This window comes from Eucyclogobius newberryi, unplaced genomic scaffold (assembly GCF_026437365.1).
Source record: "Eucyclogobius newberryi isolate DKJ021-1_F unplaced genomic scaffold, fEucNew1.0.hap1 SCAF_5, whole genome shotgun sequence".
Taxonomy (NCBI): Eukaryota; Metazoa; Chordata; class Actinopteri; order Gobiiformes; family Gobiidae; genus Eucyclogobius; species Eucyclogobius newberryi.
In genome coordinates this window covers 42,457,756-42,476,710 of record NW_027316167.1, presented here as the reverse complement: position 1 = coordinate 42,476,710, position 18,955 = coordinate 42,457,756, and the positions used below count along the sequence as shown (strand labels likewise).

The following is an 18,955-nucleotide window of genomic DNA, read 5'->3' as shown; positions in this document are numbered from 1 at the left end:
TGGTTTCCCCACAATAGCACATATTTGATGTCACACACACTTTGTTGCCAAGAGAAATTAATACGACAATTTTGTAGACCCAAACTTAAAAAGGTGCACTATGTAGCTTGTTGCTATGGAGACGTTACCACATGACTCTCAGTATGAGACCTGTACAGGAACCCCCGGCACCACATGACTCTCAGTATAAGACCTGTACAGGAACCTCAGGCACCACATTACTCTCAGTATAAGACCTGTACAGGAACCCCCGGCACCACATGACTCTCAGTATAAGACCTGTACAGGAACCCCCGGCACCACATTACTCTCAGTATGAGACCTGTACAGGAACCCCCGGCACCACATTACTCTCAGTATGAGACCATTGAGCTTCATATTCTGGATCACACCAGCAACGCTCTGATTTGAGTTTAACTTCTTTTCTTATTAGAATAGCCTGCCGGGGATGGCAACTAGAACAGTCTGGAATAGATGGAGAAATTTGGGCAAAACGTTTATTTTAATACTTTTGTGGACTTAAGTATGGGATAAGAATCAATTCTTCAAGAATCTCTCTCCTCCCTCTCTCTCCTCTCTCTCCTTCCTCTCCTCTCTCTCCTCTCTCTCCTCTCTCTCCTCTCTCTCCTCTCTCTCCTCTCTCTCCTCTCTCTCCTCTCTCTCCTCTCTCTCCTCTCTCTCCTCTCTCTCCTCTCTCTCCTCCCTCTCCTCCCTCTCCTCCCTCTCCTCCCTCTCCTCTCTCTCCTCTCTCTCCTCTCTCTCCTCTCTCTCCTCCCTCTCCTCTCTCTCCTCTCTCTCCTCTCTCTCCTCTCTCTCCTCTCTCTCCTCTCTCTCCTCTCTCCTCTCTCTCCTCTCTCTCCTCTCTCTCCTCTCTCTCCTCTCTCTCCTCCCTCTCCTCTCTCTCCTCCCTCATGTGAGCATTCTACTGCTCCACTGTCGTCCTGTGTTGTCGGCTCGCACCACGGTGTGCTCCTTCTGAAACTCACTGAGAAAGCGGACAAAATAACAACTGTAGGCTCCTCGTGCTGATAGTTACTCATGGTTCACTTACGCTCACGCTGACCTCCATGTGCGGACTGGTCGCTCAGCGTGTGCATCTACTGTTTCTTAGCGCCAGACAATAAACTTTGCTTTGGTATTGACTGCCACTGCCCCCGAGATCAACTGGTAGATCCCCCTGTCCCACTATCTCGCATGACATTTCAAGGCTAAAAAGACTTGTTTATTTGAAGTAGTATTTTAATGATGGCACTACCTAAAATATGGGATGAATTTGGGTTTTAGGGATGGTTTATTTCCCCCCGATGTAAAATCGGATGGCGAGCCATTTTGATTTATCATTTTAGGGATGGCGTCCCTCCCTGTATGTGCGAAGCGAGACCCCTGATACTGACGTTCCACACCAGACCAAACGAGCTCCATGTATCTTTCTTCAATGACTATGGTGAAGAAACACAACACATTTAATAAGTCTCGCCTAAGACGGAAGAAAGTGGAATACTCTACGCTCTGCTTTATCCCACAATGCTGAAGCTCAACGTGGATGGTAAAATACAAAAATGACCACATCAGAGGAGGCATCGGCGTCAACAGACACGTCGCCAGATCCCTGAACAATATGACATGCTCAGCTTTATTTCCTTCTTTCAACTGAAGGGACCTGGAGACATGAGAGTATTTGCCCAGTGTAGGTTTCTCCATCTGCATGTAAATCCAGGTGAGCGCCTGTTTTTCCTCTCCATCCTCTGAACCCTTTTTGGAACAATCCTCCTTATCATTTTTTGGCGAGAGCTCTTTTTTGTAGGACTAACCCATAAAACCATTAGTTTTATTGGTGTAATTTTTGTGTTTGTGTGTTGTGGGCTCAACCAGAGAGTTTTCTAACAAGAGAAGATTTGCAAGAATAATCTTGTTGCTTTGGCTCGCCTGGATCAAGGATGCCCAACATGCAGCCCCCCAGATGTTTTAATGTGGCCCACAAAAGATTTCTAATGTATATTTATTCTGGTCAATAGAACTTCATGTCCCACAATCCAAGTGATTCAAAATATTCAGGTGGTAAGTTTTGTTATCCATTATACTGTGGAAGATTCCAGGCTAAACAAAAAGGTCTCATGACTTGCAGTTGTGCAGTTATGAACATAAAAAACAGCTTAATTGTTATATTACCTGGTACGTGTGCAAGATTTCCAGGAAAGCTTTGTAGATGTCTGGCTGTCCCTGGAAGCGGTTCTTGATCTTGTTGACATAGTTGATGGCATGGTTGAACTCCACAGGCTGGTTGTTCTGGGGGGGAGGCCCACTGGATGGGGTGCTGCTCACGGGCGTGTGACACTGGGCCGGAGGGGAGCGTGGAGAGGCGTAAGATGGGATGGACGGGTTAGGCTGCGTGGTGGGCGTGTGAGCCGGAGACTGCAGAGGCTGGAGAGGTGGTAAATAAAAAAGTAAATGGGGCTGTAAAGTTCAAGAACAAATGGTCAATACACCTAGTCCCAAAGTGGATCACTTTCTAGTAACCAACATTACTGAAAACAAATAAATCAGGGTGTTGAATTATAGAACAATGTAAAGATATTATAGTTTGAAAAATATTAGAATATACAAATAGCCATTCAAAAATGCAAATAATATTAGTCCAACTATAATTGGACGCGACTTGAGCTAATCTAAGGTTAAAAGCCACTCTCACCTTATTGACCTTGATGGGAGGCGGCTGTGTGTGGACCGTGGGACTCGTTGGCATAACATGGGGAGCTGCTGCAGCTGGTGTGCTCTGCTGCTGGGACTGGGGTGGCGGTTGGCTCGCGGCGTGGCTCACGGCCTGGCTCGCGGCCTGGCTCGCGGCCTGGCTCACGGCCTGGCTCACGGCGTGGCTCACAGTGTAGCTCACAGTGTGGCTCGCGGTCTGGCTCACGGTGTGGGTCACGGTGTGGCCCGCGGTCTGGCTGGAAGTGCCGGTCACTGGGATGTTGTGTACTGACACCCCGTGGGGGGTGATGTAGTGGATCTGACCGGGCGTGGTCACGTTCACCAGGTCATTGGTCTGAACCTCGATCTTGTATCCAGGAGGTAGGAACGTGTTGAAGCCCATGATGAGGTCTGGGTGGCCCTTGAACAGCTGCGACACGCGGTTTATCACACCAGGGGTGTCGATGCTGTAGAAGAGAAAACCAGTTCAAAATGATAGTTTTGGACGTGTATTTATGCATTTACATTTGATGATCAAATCATTTTTGTATAAAATATTTAAAATATAAATGTGTGTGCGATGTGGATGAGAGACTGATGCGTTTAGTGAACGTGGAGAAGCAGGAGAGTACGTCAGTCTGTCTTACTTTCCACTGTACATTACAAGATACTTGCCTCTGAGACTTGAACTCTTTCATTATATCCAGGAAATCATTGTATACTTGTGGTTGATTTCCAAATTGTAACTTCACTTGATCCAGGTAGGACAGGGCATCTTCCACCTAACAAAAGAATAGTTTAAATGCTGCATGAAATGAAAAGTAGACTAGATTTTTAAAGTTTGTGTAAAAGTACCTTTAGCCTTTGAAACTGCTGCTGGCCCTGAGCTGAGGTGAGGGTTGGCGCCGTGTGGACGTGCCCTTGGACCACCGCGGGGCCCTGGGTCTGGACCGTCAGGCTGTGGGTGTGGGGCCCGAGATGAGGGGCCACACTCTTCACTCCATGTCCACTACTGCTCTGAGCCATTGCCGGCACCTTTTACAAAGAAACTGAGTTATTTTTTGTTTTTTAGCGTTTAAAATATGAACTATAAACTATTCAATAAACAGCTCAACTCATTATTGTTGTGAAATGTAGTTTTACTTTTCATGCAGGTGAAATAGAAACATGTTTCCTCATCATCAGTGTACTCAAAGTACATAAAAGTACATGCTGATACCTGGTAGCCTTGTGGGAGTGAATACTGGATGCCGCTGGTTGGCTGCATGTCTGTGGAGGGTTCTATGGTGGCAGAGGCTGGGGTGAGGGCGCGGTGCTGCAGGCTCTCAGGGAGCCCCTGGATGGTGGGACGGCGCTGCGGCTGCTGTTGGGAGGAGAATGCGGTTTCCTGGTCCACCACACGCTTCTTCATCGTGAGAACATACTCGAGTCGGCTGAGGCACCTGCAGGAGAAGAAGAGAATTGCCTTCACAGCCTGACTCCACTCTGACATGTCAATCATACTGGTGCAATATTCTCCGTCCATAGAAATGCTGTAAATAAGAGTGTTACTTTTGCTACTATTATTATTATTTTTATCTTTTTTATTTTGTCGGTGTAATCCCTCATTCATCCAGGCGTGTTCCATAGTAGAAAAAGCTTCAGTTGTAGTCATCTGGACTCAGTTTGAAAAATAGACGTTTCGACTCTCATCCAAGAGTCATTTTTTTGTATTCCTTATTAAGAATATGAGAGGTTTTGTCTATTAAAGAGTTGTTCTATTAAGAGTGTTTTTTAAAGCTTCCTATAAGTTATCTGTTCTTTTACTTCTGTATCTACTGCGTTGCAACACCGAAAAAAAATCTTACTCTTTTGATTTGATAAATTACATCTATCATTTTCAAGTCAATAACATTTAATCAGTAGGAATAATAATTTACATATGCGCCAGCGTTTATAGAAAGACAATAATGGGAATTATGTTTATTAACATTATCCATGTACTTTTGTTAACTCTGTTTGGTGGTTTGACCGTTTTTCTGTAAGCCCTTTTAATCTGACCCTTATACATAGAAATTAGAGATGTAGTGTGTAGAAATGGCAAAAATACTTGTTCATACAGAGCCCTCCCACTTTTGTATGGATTTAAAATGTTTCAGCTTTCAGTTTGTCATAAACATGAACACTGCAGTCTTTTCAAATAACTGATATTTAACACTCTCTTTGAAAACCCTCAGATCACTGACCATTAGACATGACTGGACCTTAATTAAATGGCATTCATTGCAGAGCCCTAATACAAAGGTATGCTGTCTGCAGTCAGACATGGTCAGACATGGTAAGACCTGGTAAGACATGGTAAGACATGGTCAGACTGTAGACGGCCCCGTACTTAAAATGTAAACATTTTAAACCAGACATTATATATGGAGTACATGGGGTATATGGAGTACATGGGGTTGATGGAGTACATGGGGTTGATGGAGTACATGGGGTTGATGGAGTACATGGGGTTGATGGAGTACATGGGGTATATGGAGTACATGGAGTACATGGGGTTGATGGAGTACATGGGGTTGATGGAGTACATGGGGTATATGGGTGGAGAGCCCCCTGAACTACACTCGATATGAATAGGGAATGTGTGTAAAAACAAACCTGTGGACTGAATGTACAAAGGGTCTCACCAGGACATGTACACGGCTACTAAAGCAAACCTCTGAAGAGTATTTAAGCACAACATACTGTTCCTGATGTTAGCGGTTGAAGTTCATAAAATGGCATGTGTATGTGTGTGTGTAATTAATAAATTATATATATATATATATATATATATATATATATATATATATATATATATATATATATATATATATATATATATATATACCTGCGTGATGGACAGATAATGTCGTGTCCTACAATGTCCGTGTTTATCTCGATGTTGCATGTTGTGTCTCTGTATGATCCTTTGTCAAAGTGTCAGCAGAGTCTCCGCACAACACATTTGCTGACGGTCCCTAAGCGCACGTCATTACCGCTGCACGGCGCCAGCACGGACGGACGCGGCACCGGGACTCGCACGCGATCGTCCCGCAGTTTCATGCCTTTAGTGACGGGACGCGACCGACGGGACGTTCAGCACAAGCGACAATGCGTGAAAGGGTTTTAGAATCGCGGAGCTGCACCGAGGGAAGGCAGACGTGTGTCCGCGGCCCGTGCGTCCTCCCCTCCCCCTCTCGGGCAGGCTCAGCGCTCCGCGCGGCTCACGGCTGTCCGCGCACTTACCGGACACTCGGCTCTCTAAACCGTCTCATTTGAACACACCGTGTAGCGCCGCCGCTTCCCTCCGTGCGCCGCAGTAAACACGGGACCTCGTTGTTCATTGGAACATCGGGACGTATTTATGTGTCACATCTCGCGCTAGAATCAAACTAAATAAATGCACTTTCTTTGTTGTCCAAGAGCTAAACGCAAATCCCAGCGCGCGCTCTCACAGCCACATTCAACCCGTCTGTGTCGTTTTCGCGTTAGGTCGGAAAAGTTTCACCAAGTACTTTTAAGATCAAGTTCCGAGTGATAGAATGCTAAAGGCTAACTTGTTAGCGCTAGCGTAAACTCTACGTTGACGTGAAGTTACGCAGAAAACTACGAAATAGTTGCGAGTGAAATCAGCCCGTAATCTCTGCCCGTGGCCGCAGACGAGGCGAGACGGTGCGACAGAGAGAACAACTAGTGCAGCTCTTCTCGTGGTAATATACCGACAGCTCCGGTGTGTTTAGCGTTAGCTCCGGAGCTAAATCACGCTCAGCGCTCGTTAGCTCACGTCTGTTTAGCTTGAATTGTTTCAACATCGCTGAATCAGTCGCTTCTCCAATTGCCGGTGCATATGGTGGTCACGGCGTTTCTCTTCTCAAAGAGCCAATCTTAGCAGGGAATCGGCCACTCTTAGCTTCCCGGTGCCGCATTTGACAAGGTTAGATAGCAGGCAGCTGAGTGGAAGCTACAACACCCCCACCGGAGGCTAGCTGCGGCTAACAGGCTAACTTGGACTCACCTCTCAGCGGGACAGCCACCGCAAACAAACCGAGACACAAGTGTACCGAGGCACGGTCAGTCACCCGCGGCTTCCGTGTTCACGAAACGCTGTTGGGACGCAATACAAAAGTCCAAAAATCCGGTTAGCTTTAGTGTTTCGCCGCTAACAACAGTGGATGTATGAAGCGGTGTTCCTGCACGGGCGGGGCGGGGCGTCACGTCAGGCGGGGCGGGAGCGGCTCCTCCCACCCGGCTGCGGATTGGTCCAACCAAAAATGAAAACACCAAAGTCCAGCCTCCTTAAGCATGTTTGGTCAAAGCTTTTCTAAAACATTGGTCTGTTTCCCAGCAGAGGTAGAGTATGCAAAGAGTACTTATGATAGGCCTACAACACTCACAAGTGAAAGACCAGCAGAGGTAGAGTATGCAAAGAGTACTTATGATAGGCCTACAACACTCACAAGTGAAAGACCAGCAGAGGTAGAGTATGCAAAGAGTACTTATGATAGGCCTACAACACTCACAAGTGAAAGACCAGCAGAGGTAGAGTATGCAAAGTGTACTTATGATAGGCCTACAACACTCACAAGTGAAAGAGCAGCGGAGGTAGAGTATGCAAAGAGTACTTATGATAGGCCTACAACACTCACAAGTGAAAGACCAGCAGAGGTAGAGTATGCAAAGAGTACTTATGATAGGCCTACAACACTCACAAGTGAAAGACCAGCAGAGGTAGAGTATGCAAAGTGTACTTATGATAGGCCTACAACACTCACAAGTGAAAGAGCAGCGGAGGTAGAGTATGCAAAGTGTACTTATGATAGGCCTACAACACTCACAAGTGAAAGAGCACCAGAGGTAGAGTATGCAAAGTGTACTTATGATAGGCCTACAACACTCACAAGTGAAAGAGCACCAGAGGTAGAGTATGCAAAGTGTACTTATGATAGGCCTACAAACACTCACAAGTGAAAGAGCACCAGAGGTAGAGTATGCAAAGTGTACTTATGATAGGCCTACAACACTCACAAGTGAAAGAGCACCAGAGGTAGAGTATGCAAAGTGTACTTATGATAGGCCTACAACACTCACAAGTGAAAGAGCACCAGAGGTAGAGTATGCAAAGTGTACTTATGATAGGCCTACAACACTCACAAGTGAAAGAGCAGAGGAGGTAGAGTATGCAAAGTGTACTTATGATAGGCCTACAACACTCACAAGTGAAAGAGCACCAGAGGTAGAGTATGCAAAGTGTACTTATGATAGGCCTACAACACTCACAAGTGAAAGACCAGCAGAGGTAGAGTATGCAAAGTGTACTTATGATAGGCCTACAACACTCACAAGTGAAAGAGCAGCAGAGGTAGAGTATGCAAAGTGTACTTATGATAGGCCTACAACACTCACAAGTGAAAGAGCACCAGAGGTAGAGTATGCAAAGTGTACTTATGATAGGCCTACAACACTCACAAGTGAAAGACCAGCAGAGGTAGAGTATGCAAAGAGTACTTATGATAGGCCTACAACACTCACAAGTGAAAGAGCAGCAGAGGTAGAGTATGCAAAGTGTACTTATGATAGGCCTACAAACACTCACAAGTGAAAGAGCAGCAGAGGTAGAGTATGCAAAGTGTACTTATGATAGGCCTACAACACTCACAAGTGAAAGACCAGCAGAGGTAGAGTATGCAAAGTGTACTTATGATAGGCCTACAACACTCACAAGTGAAAGACCAGCAGAGGTAGAGTATGCAAAGTGTACTTATGATAGGCCTACAACACTCACAAGTGAAAGAGCACCAGAGGTAGAGTATGCAAAGTGTACTTATGATAGGCCTACAAACACTCACAAGTGAAAGAGCACCAGAGGTAGAGTATGCAAAGTGTACTTATGATAGGCCTACAACACTCACAAGTGAAAGAGCACCAGAGGTAGAGTATGCAAAGTGTACTTATGATAGGCCTACAACACTCACAAGTGAAAGAGCACCAGAGGTAGAGTATGCAAAGTGTACTTATGATAGGCCTACAACACTCACAAGTGAAAGAGCAGCGGAGGTAGAGTATGCAAAGTGTACTTATGATAGGCCTACAACACTCACAAGTGAAAGAGCACCAGAGGTAGAGTATGCAAAGTGTACTTATGATAGGCCTACAACACTCACAAGTGAAAGACCAGCAGAGGTAGAGTATGCAAAGTGTACTTATGATAGGCCTACAACACTCACAAGTGAAAGAGCAGCAGAGGTAGAGTATGCAAAGTGTACTTATGATAGGCCTACAACACTCACAAGTGAAAGAGCACCAGAGGTAGAGTATGCAAAGTGTACTTATGATAGGCCTACAACACTCACAAGTGAAAGACCAGCAGAGGTAGAGTATGCAAAGAGTACTTATGATAGGCCTACAACACTCACAAGTGAAAGAGCACCAGAGGTAGAGTATGCAAAGTGTACTTATGATAGGCCTACAACACTCACAAGTGAAAGAGCAGCGGAGGTAGAGTATGCAAAGTGTACTTATGATAGGCCTACAAACACTCACAAGTGAAAGAGCAGCGGAGGTAGAGTATGCAAAGTGTACTTATGATAGGCCTACAACACTCACAAGTGAAAGACCAGCGGAGGTAGAGTATGCAAAGTGTACTTATGATAGGCCTACAAACACTCACAAGTGAAAGAGCAGCAGAGGTAGAGTATGCAAAGTGTACTTATGATAGGCCTACAACACTCACAAGTGAAAGAGCAGCGGAGGTAGAGTATGCAAAGTGTACTTATGATAGGCCTACAACACTCACAAGTGAAAGAGCAGCGGAGGTAGAGTATGCAAAGTGTACTTATGATAGGCCTACAACACTCACAAGTGAAAGACCAGCGGAGGTAGAGTATGCAAAGTGTACTTATGATAGGCCTACAACACTCACAAGTGAAAGAGCACCAGAGGTAGAGTATGCAAAGTGCATATGAGGGGTTCTCATGTTTAAGATAAGATAATATTTTGCTTTATTGTCCCACATGGGGAAATTACATTGTTGCAACGCAGTAGATACAGAGGAAAAGGACGGATCACTTAAAGGAAGTTTGAAAAACACTTTCAGTAGAAGATCTCCTATAAACAAAACCTCCCATTTCCCAACAAAGGGTGGAGGGGAAAATAATAAAGATTAAATAAATAAATAAATGAAAACTTAGTTTGGTGGGATACGTCTTGTAGTAAATATATATAAACGTTTTAAATCAGTCGAGTGGCAGTTTGACAAGTAAATGAAAAATACAAGTTGAAAAAGACAGGAAGTACTTATGTCAACAATAAGAGACATTTGGTCCAAAATGGACAGATTACATGCAACTGATGCTTTATTCTGAAGTTCAAACATGAATTAAGTTTATCAAGTATTTTTATGAGTCTAATCATAACTATTGTGTTAGTTGAAATGGAATCATAACTATTGTGTTAGTTGAAATGGAATCATAACTATTGTGTTAGTTGAAATGGAATCATAACTATTGTGTTAGTTGAAATGGAATCATAACTATTGTGTTAGTTGAAATGGAATCATAACTATTGTGTTAGTTGAAATGGAATCATAACTATTGTGTTAGTTAAAATGGAATCATAACTATTGTGTTAGTTGAAATGGAATCATAACTATTGTGTTAGTTAAAATGGAATCATAACTATTGTGTTAGTTGAAATGGAATCATAACTATTGTGTTAGTTGAAATGGAATCATAACTATTGTGTTAGTTGAAATGGAATCATAACTATTGTGTTAGTTAAAATGGAATCATAACTATTGTGTTAGTTAAAATGGAATCATAACTATTATGTTAGTTGAAATGGAATCATAACTATTGTGTTAGTTAAAATGGAATCATAACTATTATGTTAGTTGAAATGGAATCATAACTATTGTGTTAGTTGAAATGGAATCATAACTATTGTGTTAGTTAAAATGGAATCATAACTATTGTGTTAGTTGAAATGGAATCATAACTATTGTGTTAGTTGAAATGGAATCATAACTATTGTGTTAGTTGAAATGGAATCATAACTATTGTGTTAGTTAAAATGGAATCATAACTATTGTGTTAGTTGAAATGGAATCATAACTATTGTGTTAGTTGAAATGGAATCATAACTATTGTGTTAGTTGAAATGGAATCATAACTATTGTGTTAGTTGAAATGGAATCATAACTATTGTGTTAGTTAAAATGGAATCATAACTATTGTGTTAGTTGAAATGGAATCATAACTATTGTGTTAGTTAAAATGGAATCATAACTATTGTGTTAGTTGAAATGGAATCATAACTATTGTGTTAGTTGAAATGGAATCATAACTATTGTGTTAGTTGAAATGGAATCATAACTATTGTGTTAGTTGAAATGGAATCATAACTATTGTGTTAGTTGAAATGGAATCATAACTATTGTGTTAGTTGAAATGGAATCATAACTATTGTGTTAGTTAAAATGGAATCATAACTATTGTGTTAGTTGAAATGGAATCATAACTATTGTGTTAGTTGAAATGGAATCATAACTATTGTGTTAGTTGAAATGGAATCATAACTATTGTGTTAGTTAAAATGGAATCATAACTATTGTGTTAGTTGAAATGGAATCATAACTATTGTGTTAGTTGAAATGGAATCATAACTATTGTGTTAGTTGAAATGGAATCATAACTATTGTGTTAGTTGAAATGGAATCATAACTATTGTGTTAGTTGAAATGGAATCATAACTATTGTGTTAGTTGAAATGGAATCATAACTATTGTGTTAGTTGAAATGGAATCATAACTATTGTGTTAGTTGAAATGGAATCATAACTATTGTGTTAGTTGAAATGGAATCATAACTATTGTGTTAGTTAAAATGGAATCATAACTATTATGTTAGTTGAAATGGAATCATAACTATTGTGTTAGTTGAAATGGAATCATAACTATTGTGTTAGTTGAAATGGAATCATAACTATTGTGTTAGTTGAAATGGAATCATAACTATTGTGTTAGTTGAAATGGAATCATAACTATTGTGTTAGTTGAAATGGAATCATAACTATTGTGTTAGTTAAAATGGAATCATAACTATTGTGTTAGTTAAAATGGAATCATAACTATTATGTTAGTTGAAATGGAATCATAACTATTGTGTTAGTTAAAATGGAATCATAACTATTATGTTAGTTGAAATGGAATCATAACTATTGTGTTAGTTGAAATGGAATCATAACTATTGTGTTAGTTAAAATGGAATCATAACTATTGTGTTAGTTGAAATGGAATCATAACTATTGTGTTAGTTGAAATGGAATCATAACTATTGTGTTAGTTGAAATGGAATCATAACTATTGTGTTAGTTAAAATGGAATCATAACTATTGTGTTAGTTGAAATGGAATCATAACTATTGTGTTAGTTGAAATGGAATCATAACTATTGTGTTAGTTGAAATGGAATCATAACTATTGTGTTAGTTGAAATGGAATCATAACTATTGTGTTAGTTAAAATGGAATCATAACTATTGTGTTAGTTGAAATGGAATCATAACTATTGTGTTAGTTGAAATGGAATCATAACTATTGTGTTAGTTGAAATGGAATCATAAATATTGTGTTAGTTAAAATGGAATCATAACTATTGTGTTAGTTGAAATGGAATCATAACTATTGTGTTAGTTGAAATGGAATCATAACTATTGTGTTAGTTGAAATGGAATCATAACTATTGTGTTAGTTGAAATGGAATCATAACTATTGTGTTAGTTGAAATGGAATCATAACTATTGTGTTAGTTAAAATGGAATCATAACTATTGTGTTAGTTGAAATGGAATCATAACTATTGTGTTAGTTGAAATGGAATCATAACTATTGTGTTAGTTGAAATGGAATCATAACTATTGTGTTAGTTGAAATGGAATCATAACTATTGTGTTAGTTGAAATGGAATCATAACTATTGTGTTAGTTGAAATGGACTTTGACCCTTGTTTACAATGGTTGCTAGGTAACAGTTGTGGAAATACCTTTATGTTTGTCCATTCTGCTGTCCATGTCCAACATTATAAACTTCACCAAAATTGTCAAATTGGAAAAATAGACAAAACTTTGAAGTAAAATATTATACATATGTCACATGATGTCTCAGTGTAGTCCAAACTGTCAAATGTACTTCTAAGAGCTAAGTATTATTACTCAAGTCGAAGTAAAAGTAGTGGCCTCGAGTAAAAAAGCATTTGGAGAAACGAGTAACAGTTTGGACGTTTGGATGTAAAATGTGATTTATAATTAGAGTTCATGTTTTCAGAATATAAATGTATACAATGCACATATTCTGGTATTTACTAAGAAAAGACACATCTTACTTTCAGATACCATTGTTTGGTCCCAACAAGTACTCACAGAATGACCAGAACTCAAGTAAGAGTACTGAGAACCAGTTACTCCAGTAAAAGTAACTGAGAACATGTAATTCATCTCTGTAAAAGACTTTATGATACAAGAGTAAAAAGTAAGAGTTCTCTTTTCAAATATTTGTCTCTTTTTCTAAAATGTGGACATCATTTACAAAAACTAAAATAAATAAAAGGAGTAATTCAAACTACTTAACTCAAGAGAGGGATACTTAAATAAAAAGTACTACTCCAACGGCTTGTGCGACGATGACTTATGTACATATACTTTATAAAGAGTAACAGAGGTTAATAGTTTACTTTGCTCCTTTTATTTATCTAGTTCTAAAAGAACATGTGTGATAAACGTAATGTTATCACACAAGGCCATTAGTACTGAGGTACTATTACTCAAGTACATTTGGGTATTTTCTTACTTTACTGCAGTCGTACTTTTTAGCCTCTCTCTTGAGTTAAAGTGTTGCTTCCTCTTCCTGTGAGTTTAACTCTCAGCTTCACATATGATTTAGTTCTTTTTTGTGGAGTGAAATAGCAGATGTTAGGTCCAGACTTATACTCCAGAGCGACTATGTGATATTATGAACTCGTTAGTTTCACAGACAGCCACAAGAGGGCGCTCTAGGCTCTAAGTGACGCAGAAGAAGAATCTGCACTTCCTCTTCCTCTGGAGTTTGTGGAGTTGTTTAGAAGTGACACAGAGGAAGAAGAATTCAATGGATTTAGTGATTTGGGGTAAAACTGATGCTTTGCTAAACTTGTTAGCATGTTCTCTATGCTATAGTTATCTGAATAACTGTTCATATGTTACGTTAACATACCAGACACTTACCACAGTTCTGTCTGTGCGTCATGTAGCTGAAGGTGTTAGCGTTAGCATACGTCATGTAGCTGAAGGTGTTAGCGTTAGCATACGTCATGTAGCTGAAGGTGTTAGCGTTAGCATACGTCATGTAGCTGAAGGTGTTAGCGTTAGCATACGTCATGTAGCTGAAGGTGTTAGCGTTAGCATACGTCATGTAGCTGAAGGTGTTAGCGTTAGCATACGTCATGTAGCTGAAGGTGTTAGCGTTAGCATACGTCATGTAGCTGAAGGTGTTAGCGTTAGCATACGTCATGTAGCTGAAGGTGTTAGCGTTAGCATACGTCATGTAGCTGAAGGTGTTAGCGTTAGCATACGTACACCTATTCACCATGTTCTAGTCATTATTTTAAACTGCATTTCTCGGATTTTATCAAATAAATTTCCCCAAAATGCGACTTATACTCCAGTAAATGCGGTACATGTGCAAAGCACTAGGCCTCTGAACCTTCATTATTGAGCAAGAAATGTCCAAGACATGTTTAATGTACTTTATTTTCCCAAACATATAAAGCCTTTGAAGTAAAGTTATATTTGCCTTCATGTGACCAACATGTCATCTGAAAGGAGTTTGCCCAGAAAAAAAGTTCTACACATTTATTTGTCATTAACATTTAAAATGTGTATTTTGAAGAAAATATATTTAAATGATTTTATATTAGTCATTAGGCAATTCATACAGTAGTATTCAAAGGGTGAAGACAGTTCCTTATATTCAGATGAAGCGCTGCACAATGACACACACAAGAGCCACGACTTCTCCCACTGCCACGCCCGAGTCTGGAGCTGAGGGACAAACAGCAGGTGTCAGGGACAACAAGACAACAACAACAGCAGCAAGGGTTATAAGAGCCTGTGGATGAACACACACGACACGACCACGGCAGACAGAGACACACACACACACACACACACACACACACACAGCAGTAGCGCCCCCTGTGGGCCCCCGCTCGGGCCTCAGCTCTGATGAGTCTGACACGCTGGTGTGACATACTTGGACATACCAGCGGGGGGCAGTAGTAGCTTTCAAACACACTGGTCTATACTTCTCTATCCAGAAGTCTTCAGTCAACAAATTTCAAGCTGTATTTGGATAAAAATGTACTTAAAAGTTGTTTTGACTAGTCAACAAAACAAAATATGAATAGTTCTTTGCATTGTTGGTTTTTGAAGTCTTAAAGTAAAATATGGGGCGTGACATGTTCAGGACCCTTTTAGAACACACGATGAAGAATCCCTCTTACCGTGTGAGGCTGTGGTGGGTGGAGCGCTGGTAGTGGTGGGGGCGGTGGTGGTGGGGGCGGTGGTGGTGGTGGTGGTGGTGGTGGGGGGGGCGGTGGTGGTGGTAATGGTTGTGGGCGCGGCAGTAGTAGTGAAGATGAGGCTGACCGCAGGAGAAGTGATGGTGTAGGAGCTGCTGAACACGCTGTTGACCATGTTGGAGCGGGTGAGCTTGGTCGTGCACAGGTCAGGACACTTTGAGGAGGGCAGCGTGGTGATGCACAGGTTCACAGTGCACCTCACGTACATCTGCACAGGAAACAACACCCTTTAAACACTGTCACCCTAACACACACACCGTCCAACAACACCCTTTCAACACTGTCACCCTAACACACACACCGTCCAACAACACCCTTTCAACACTGTCACCTTAACACACACACCGTCCAACAACACCCTTTCAACACTGTCACCCTAATACACACACCGTCCAACAACACCCTTTCAACACTGTCACCCTAACACACACACCGTCCAACAACACCCTTTCAACACTGTCACCCTAACACACACACCGTCCAACAACACCCTTTCAACACTGTCACCCTAATACACACACCGTCCAACAACACCCTTTCAACACTGTCACCCTAACACACACACCGTCCAACAACACCCTTTCAACACTGTCACCCTAACACACACACCGTCCAACAACACCCTTTCAACACTGTCACCCTAATACACACACCGTCCAACAACACCCTTTCAACACTGTCACCTTAACACACACACCGTCCAACAACACCCTTTCAACACTGTCACCCTAATACACACACCGTCCAACAACACCCTTTCAACACTGTCACCCTAACACACACACCGTCCAACAACACCCTTTCAACACTGTCACCCTAACACACACACCGTCCAACAACACCCTTTCAACACTGTCACCCTAATACACACACCGTCCAACAACACCCTTTCAACACTGTCACCTTAACACACACACCGTCCAACAACACCCTTTCAACACTGTCACCCTAATACACACACCGTCCAACAACACCCTTTCAACACTGTCACCCTAACACACACACCGTCCAACAACACCCTTTCAACACTGTCACCTTAACACACACACCGTCCAACAACACCCTTTCAACACTGTCACCCTAACACACACACCGTCCAACAACACCCTTTCAACACTGTCACCCTAACACACACACCGTCCAACAACACCCTTTCAACACTGTCACCCTAACACACACACCGTCCAACAACACCCTTTCAACACTGTCACCCTAATACACACACCGTCCAACAACACCCTTTCAACACTGTCACCTTAACACACACACCGTCCAACAACACCCTTTCAACACTGTCACCCTAACACACACACCGTCCAACAACACCCTTTCAACACTGTCACCTTAACACACACACCGTCCAACAACACCCTTTCAACACTGTCACCCTAACACACACACCGTCCAACAACACCCTTTCAACACTGTCACCTTAACACACACACCGTCCAACAACACCCTTTCAACACTGTCACCCTAACACACACACCGTCCAACAACACCCTTTCAACACTGTCACCCTAATACACACACCGTCCAACAACACCCTTTCAACACTGTCACCCTAACACACACACCGTCCAACAACACCCTTTCAACACTGTCACCCTAACACACACACCGTCCAACAACACCCTTTCAACACTGTCACCCTAACACACACACCGTCCAACAACACCCTTTCAACACTGTCACCCTAATACACACACCGTCCAACAACACCCTTTCAACACTGTCACCTTAACACACACACCGTCCAACAACACCCTTTCAACACTGTCACCCTAATACACACACCGTCCAACAACACCCTTTCAACACTGTCACCCTAACACACACACCGTCCAACAACACCCTTTCAACACTGTCACCTTAACACACACACCGTCCAACAACACCCTTTCAACACTGTCACCCTAACACACACACCGTCCAACAACACCCTTTCAACACTGTCACCTAACACACACACCGTCCAACAACACCCTTTCAACACTGTCACCCTAACACACACACCGTCCAACAACACCCTTTCAACACTGTCACCTTAACACACACACCGTCCAACAACACCCTTTCAACACTGTCACCTTAACACACACCGTCCAACAACACCCTTTCAACACTGTCACCCTAACACACACACCGTCCAACAACACCCTTTCAACACTGTCACCCTAACACACACACCGTCCAACAACACCCTTTCAACACTGTCACCTTAACACACACACCGTCCAACAACACCCTTTCAACACTGTCACCCTAACACACACACCGTCCAACAACACCCTTTCAACACTGTCACCCTAACACACACACCGTCCAACAACACCCTTTCAACACTGTCACCCTAACACACACACCGTCCAACAACACCCTTTCAACACTGTCACCCTAACACACACACCGTCCAACAACACCCTTTCAACACTGTCACCCTAACACACACACCGTCCAACAACACCCTTTCAACACTGTCACCCTAATACACACACCGTCCAACAACACCCTTTCAACACTGTCACCTTAACACACACACCGTCCAACAACACCCTTTCAACACTGTCACCCTAATACACACACCGTCCAACAACACCCTTTCAACACTGTCACCCTAACACACACACCGTCCAACAACACCCTTTCAACACTGTCACCCTAACACACACACCGTCCAACAACACCCTTTCAACACTGTCACCCTAACACACACACCGTCCAACAACACCCTTTCAACACTGTCACCCTAATACACACACCGTCCAACAACACCCTTTCAACACTGTCACCCTAACACACACACCGTCCAACAACACCCTTTCAACACTGTCACCCTAACACACACACCGTCCAACAACACCCTTTCAACACTGTCACCCTAACACACACACCGTCCAACAACACCCTTTCAACACTGTCACCCTAACACACACACCGTCCAACAACACCCTTTCAACACTGTCACCCTAACACACACACCGTCCAACAACACCCTTTCAACACTGTCACCCTTAACACACACACCGTCCAACAACACCCTTTCAACACTGTCACCCTAACACACACACCGTCCAACAACACCCTTTCAACACTGTCACCCTAACACACACACCGTCCAACAACACCCTTTCAACACTGTCACCCTAACACACACACCGTCCAACAACACCCTTTCAACACTGTCACCCTAACACACACACCGTCCAACAACACCCTTTCAACACTGTCACCCTAACACACACACCGTCCAACAACACCCTTTCAACACTGTCACCTTAACACACACACCGTCCAACAACACCCTTTCAACACTGTCACCCTAATACACACACCGTCCAACAACACCCTTTCAACACTGTCACCCTAACACACACACCGTCCAACAACACCCTTTCAACACTGTCACCCTAACACACACACCGTCCAACAACACCCTTTCAACACTGTCACCCTAACACACACACCGTCCAACAACACCCTTTCAACACTGTCACCCTAACACACACACCGTCCAACAACACCCTTTCAACACTGTCACCCTAACACACACACCGTCCAACAACACCCTTTCAACACTGTCACCCTAATACACACACCGTCCAACAACACCCTTTAAACACTGTCACCTTAACACACAC

General features: G+C 42.5%; 1 protein-coding gene across 6 annotated transcripts in view; it reads right to left on the bottom strand.

Moving 5' to 3' along the window:
- LOC140380634 (paired amphipathic helix protein Sin3a-like) overlaps positions 1 to 6,923 on the bottom strand; it is a 55,115-nt gene extending 48,192 nt beyond the window's left edge. For 5 of the 6 annotated variants that reach the window (XR_011931179.1, XR_011931178.1, XM_072464495.1 and 2 more), the window contains exons 1-6: positions 6,725 to 6,923; positions 3,908 to 4,130; positions 3,544 to 3,723; positions 3,364 to 3,470; positions 2,690 to 3,155; positions 2,170 to 2,454 (exon numbers count right to left, since the gene is read on the bottom strand). Coding sequence is in view for 4 of the 6 variants with exons in the window: in XM_072464495.1 (XP_072320596.1) it covers positions 2,170 to 2,454; positions 2,690 to 3,155; positions 3,364 to 3,470; positions 3,544 to 3,723; positions 3,908 to 4,099 (1,230 nt within the window). In the remaining 2 variants the exon portion in view is untranslated. The remainder of the gene's footprint in view (positions 1 to 2,169; positions 2,455 to 2,689; positions 3,156 to 3,363; positions 3,471 to 3,543; positions 3,724 to 3,907; positions 4,131 to 6,724) is intronic. The other variant, XM_072464496.1, reaches the window with a different exon arrangement.
- Between the last annotated feature and the right edge of the window lie 12,032 nt (positions 6,924 to 18,955).